General features: G+C 65.8%; 1 protein-coding gene across 2 annotated transcripts in view; it reads right to left on the bottom strand.

The window, feature by feature from the left end:
- The window catches only part of ACAP1 (ArfGAP with coiled-coil, ankyrin repeat and PH domains 1), a 28119-nt gene extending 23191 nt beyond the window's left edge, over window positions 1-4928 (bottom strand). Inside the window, exons 1-3 of one of the 2 annotated variants that reach the window (XM_038386119.2) lie at window positions 4620-4928; window positions 1636-1693; window positions 499-618 (exon numbers count right to left, since the gene is read on the bottom strand). In XM_038386119.2, the coding sequence (XP_038242047.1) occupies window positions 499-618; window positions 1636-1693; window positions 4620-4672 (231 nt within the window). In that variant the 5' untranslated portion in view covers window positions 4673-4928. The remainder of the gene's footprint in view (window positions 1-498; window positions 619-1635; window positions 1694-4619) is intronic. The other variant, XM_043503648.1, reaches the window with a different exon arrangement.
- Window positions 4929-5612: the final 684 nt, after the last annotated feature.

The following is a 5612-nucleotide window of genomic DNA, read 5'->3' as shown; positions in this document are numbered from 1 at the left end:
CCCCCCAGCCCCAGATCCCCCTGAATCGCCCCCTCCATCACTCCCCAGGCCCAGATCCCCCCTGGTCCCTGCTGGATCAGCCCCATGGGCCCCCCAGCCTAGCCCCACGGGCTTCTCCAGCCCCAGATTCCTCCCCAGATCAGACCCACGCCCCCCCAGCCCCAGATCCCCCTGATCGCCCCCTCCATCACTCCCCAGCCCCAGATCCCCCCTGGCCCCCGCTGGATCAGCCCCATGGGCCCCCAGCCCATATTCCTCCCAGATTAGATCCACGCCCGCCCCCAGCCCCAGATCCCCTGAATCGCCCCCTCCATCCCTCCCCCGGCCCCAGAACCCCCCGGACCCCACTGGATCAGCCCCATGGGCCCCCCAGCCCAGCCCCACGGGCTCCTCCAGCCCCAGATTCCTTCCCAGATCAGACCCACAGGCCCACCCAGCCCCAGATCCCCCTAATCGGCCCCCCGGTCCCCCCCCGGCCGGGCTGGGGGGGAGACTCACACTCATCATGGTGTCCCCCTGGGTGTGCTGGGACAGCTCACGCACCCCACCGACGAAGGCCTTGCTGGCCATGCAGTACTGACGCCCCGAGTCCAGCATGGCCCCACAGAGCTTCAGCAGCTGCCGGGGAGATGGGGGGTAGGGGTCAGCCACACGCAGCCTGGGCCCCCCCAGTACCTCACCCCCCGTACTGAGTGCTGACGGGGACTCTCCCCGCAACCAGTGCCCCCCCCCGCCTCCTAATCTAGCCCCCCCAGAACCTGCCCCCCACCCTCCATCCAGCCCCAAGAACCAGCCCCCCAACTGCCACCCAGTCCCCCAAACCTGCCCCACCCTCCATCCTGCCCCAAGAACCAGCCCCCCAACTGCCATCCAAACCCCCGAACCTGCCCCCCTGAACCAGCCCCCATGCCTCCTAATCTAGCCCCCCACAACCTGCCCCCACCCTCCATCCAGCCCTGAGAACCAGCCCCCCAACTGCCATCCAGCCCCCCAAACCTGTCCCCACCCTCTATCCAGCCCCCAGAACCAGCCCCCCAACTGCCATCCAGCCCCCCAGAACCTGCCCCCCACCCTCCATCCAGCCCCCCTGCCTCCTAATCTAGCCCTCCAGAACCTGCCCCGAAACCTCCATCCAGCCCACCCAGAACTAGGCCCTGCCCTCCATCCAGCCCCCCAGAACCAGCCCCTGCCCTCCATTCAGCCCCCCAGAACCAGCCCCTCGCTCCCTCCTAATCTAGCCCCCCAGAACCAGCCCCTCAACCTCCATCCAGCTCCCCAGAACCAGCCCCCTCAAACCAGCCCCCTGCCTCCATCCAGTCCCCCAGAACCTGCCCCATCCCTCCATCCAGCCCCACATCCAGTATCCAGCCCCACCGAACTAGCCCCCCAACCTCCATCCAGCCCTGTCATCCAGCTACCCGTCCTCCATCCAGCCTCCACCCACTATCCAGCCCCCTGATCCACCCCCACCCTCCATCCAGCCCCCCAGAACCAGCCCCCCATCCTCCATCCAACCCCCCAGATCCTGCCTCCTGATCTAGCCCCCCAGAACCTGCCCCCTACCCACCATCCAGACCCCCAGGACAGCTCTGTGGAATCAGGACGCCTGGGTCCCCTCCCCTCCCCCCACCTCACCTTCTCCAGACGAGTCTCCAGCTCAAAGACATCAGATTCCACCCCCTCGATGGCAGCCCTGGGGGGGGCAGGATGGAGTTAAAGGAAAATCTGGGGGTCGCTAACAGCCCACCCCCACCCTTCCTCTGCATGGGGGGGGCGCTTTGTCATCCAAGGGTCACCCCAGGAATCACTGGAGCGGGCACCCCGTAGCAGCAGGGGAGAGGGGTCAGCTAGGGGGCTGGGGACTAGGCTGGTATTGGGGTTCATGGAGGGGGGTGCTGGGGAAGGGATCAGGGTCCCAGGGGACGTGGGGGGGGGCAGCCTAGGGGGAGGGGTTAGCAGCTGGGGGGGGAAGGAGCAGGGGTGGGCTGGTGGGGGGCATGTGCCGGGGGGGGTCGACTGCTGCGGGGGCCGTTTGGGGGCCACAGGGAGGATGGGGGACATCAGGGCACATTAGGAAATGGGGGATGGAAGGGACTGGGGGAGGAGACTCCCAGGGGTGTCAGGGCTCAATGGGTGGGAGGCTCCTGGGGCATCAGGGGTCAATGGGGAAGGGCTCCTGGGGGGGGTCAATGGGGGCTGAGGAAGGAGATATATTTTTTCGGGGGGTGGGGTGTAAATCGGTGGCACTCATCCCCTCCCCCCCGCCCCAGGAGCCGCCTCTCGCTCTCCCTTGCGGTCGTTTCTTTCCGGCCTGGCCCTACCTCCATCAGCCCCACAACCGCTTCCTGTCACCCCCCCCCGCCGTCGCCTGGCAACCCCCCCACACCGGTTACCATGGACGGGGGGCGGGACGGGGACAGGGACAATTTTGGAAATGGAAAAAAATAAAGCCTGTAAAACCACCCATGGTGTGAGCAGAGAGGATCATAGGAGACGCCCTCTGGGGCAGGGAATGGGGCAGGGGCCTGTCCCCTCTAGGGGGCGCCAGCTCACACCCAGCCCCAGGGCAGGGACTGGCTGACTTAGGGGGCCAAGATGGCTCCCAGCCGTCCCAGCATGCACTGGGGGCCTCGCGCCCTCGAAGGAAGGGGGGATTCTCTGGGGGGGGGGATGATCTTGGGGGGAGGGTCCCTCTGTGGGACGATCTAACCCTAGACAGCCCTATCTTCGCACTGGTATCAGGGGCGGGGGGCTGGCTGGGAGAGAGAGACACCCCCCCCAAGGGGGACATGGGTTTGTGTGTGTATGAGAGAGACACAGCTGGGGGACACAGGGGTGTGTGTGAGAGAGAGACACACACACACAAAAACAGGGGTACACAGGTAGTGGGGGGTGTATGAGAGAGACACGCACGGGGGGGACACAGGGGTGCATGCACGAGAGAGATTCAATACACACACACAGAAGGGGAACAGGTGTGTGTGTGTGTGTGAGAGAGACAGAATGGGGGATACCCCCCCCGAGGGTCACAGATCTCTGGGGGGAGAGGGGGTGTAAACTACGCCCCATCCCCAAACGGCACCGGGGCGTGGGAATGCAGCTCGGGGGTGGAGGCAGTGTAAGCTACACCCCATACCCGAGCTTGGCACCCAGCTGCAAACCCCTCCCTGCCCCCTGGTGCTGCTGGGCCCCTAACCCGTGTGGGTGGGTCGTGTGGGTACGTCTGTTTGTCTCCTACCCCCAGGGACCCTGATCCCTGTCGGAGGCCCGTGTGGGTCTGTCTGTCCATCCTCTGCCCCCTGATCCCTGTGGGGGGCTGTGTGGGTCTTTCTGTCTGTCTGTCCCCTACCCCCAGGGCCCTGATCCCAACGGGAGGACCGTGTGGGTCTGTCCATCCGTCCCTTGCCTCCTGATTCCTGCTGGGGGGGCCGTGTGTGTCCGTCCCTCTGTCTCCTGGGCTCCTGATCCCCACAGGGGGGCTGTGTGTGTTTGTTCTCCCATCCCCTGCCGCCTGATCCCACCGGGGGGGCCATGTGTGTCCATCCCTCTGCCCCTGGGCCCGTGATCCCCATGGGGGGAGCCCTGTGTGTCTGTTCCTTCGTCCCCTGCCCCCAGGGCCCCTGATCCCCACGGGGGAGGCACGTGTGTCCCCTCTATCTCCTGGGCCCATGATCCCCATGGGGGGAGCCCTGTAGGTCTGTCCCTTCGTCCCCTGACCCCAGGGCCCCTGATCCCCACGGGGGGGCCATGTGTGTCCCCTCTATCCCCAGGGCCCCTGATCCCCACAGAGGAGCTGTGTCTTCCCTGCCCCCAGTTGCTCATCCTCCCTGATGCAGCTCTGGTTTCCGGCCATCTGGGTTGCGCAGCACCTTGTGCACCGGTTGCTTCCTGCCCCCCCACCCCTGCTTCAGGGTGTTTGTGTGGCGGGGGAACCTCATGCCATGTGGGCTCACTGGTGTCTGGAAGACATGTGAGTGGGAGTGGGGTGCAGGGTGTATAGGGGGGCAGGGAAGAGCAGAAGGGGTGGGAGGATGGATGATGTATGCCGGGGGGGCACCTGGAGAGGGAACAAGGCCTGAGTGGAGAACTACGGGGGCATGGCATAGGGGGCAGCTGAGGGGTCATCTTACAGCCCCCCAGTACCCCTCCCTAAAACAAGGGATCTCCCCGCACTTTCACGCCAGAGGAGATGGCTTCCAGCCCCCCACCATCCCAGCGACCCCCTACCTCCTGCTCTCCCGCAGAGAGATTAAACTGGGGGGGCTGTTTGGCCGAGGGGTTCCCCAACAGCTCAACCTGCTCCCCATATAACCAGCTTGTAGCCCCTCATTTGCTAACTCCTCCCCCGAAAATAAACCAGCGTTTACAGAGGGCCAGGTCCCAGGGGACACTGCTCCCGCCCCCTACAGAGCCGGGGAACCACCAGCCCCCCATGTCCTTGCTCCCGGGGACCCCTTGGCCCCAACGCCAGAGGCGCATGGAGAGATGCGTAAAAGCGCACAGGCTGCCCCGGGGAAGGGGAGGCTTGAGATGGGAGGGGGGGGAGAGAACAGCACCGGGACCGGAACCAGCACCGAACCGGACTCCCCGCTCCAGCGTCAGCGCTGCGAGAGACCCACCTGAACCGGGGAGAGTCCTTGAGACACTCCTCGAAGTCCAGTTTCACCGTCATCCTGGACGGAGGGAGAGAACCGGCCACTGAGGTTCAGGCGGCCCGGCCCGGAGAAGGCTCCGAAACCACCCGAGCACCTCTGGGGAGAGAGGCAAGAGCAGCCCCGGAGCGGCCGCGCAAGGAGCCACCGACCGATACCAGCCCTGCCCGGGGCAGGGGAAAGACGAGAGAGCGCAGGGCTCCCCGGCAGCACCGCCCTGCGCCCCGCCTCGGGGAGGGGTCCCAGGGCGTACGGGGAGGCGCGGAGCCCAGCCCCGCCTCGGGGAGGGGTCCCCGGGCGGATTAGCTACGGGATAAAACTGTCAAGGGAAGTGCTGCGTTTTCCGTCTCTTGGGAGCCGATCCACTCCAGATGCCTTTTCTGGAGGATGCTTTAATCCAGAATAAATGGGTGGGCTCCATACAGGGGGAAGCAACTGAGGTTCCCTGCCCTGTGATACGCAGGAGGGGGCAGGCTAGATAATCTAGAGCAGGGGTGAGCAAACTACGGCCCCGGGGAGCAGGGGCAGGGGCAGGGGCCACTCCCACGCGGGTCTCACAAGCAGCCGCATGGCCCACCCTCCGGCTCCTAGGTGTAGGGGCAGCCAGGGGGCTCAGCTCTGTAGGCTACCCCCACAGCTTTTACTGGCTGGGAACTGGAGCCAATGGCAGCTGCCCCTGCTTCCAGGAGCCACGTGAGATAAGCGCCGCCGGGAGCCTGCCCCCCTGAGCCTGCCCCACCCCTGATCCCCCTCCCGCCCGCCACACCCCTCGAGCCCAGCCCGGAGCATCCTCTCCTGCACCCCAAACCTCCCATCCCCAGCCCCACCCCAGAGACCCCTCCCACACCCTCATCTCCTTATTTCTGGCCCCACCCCAGAGCCCTCCGGCCAAAAAATTAGCCTACCCCTGAACTAGAGAGCCCGCCCGACCTAAAAATCTGTGCCTCTGGGAATTAGCAG

Source organism: Dermochelys coriacea, chromosome 28 (genome assembly GCF_009764565.3).
Source record: "Dermochelys coriacea isolate rDerCor1 chromosome 28, rDerCor1.pri.v4, whole genome shotgun sequence".
Lineage (NCBI taxonomy): Eukaryota > Metazoa > Chordata > Testudines > Dermochelyidae > Dermochelys > Dermochelys coriacea.
Note: the sequence above shows the minus strand (reverse complement) of the source record. Positions and strands in the feature narration are given on the sequence as shown.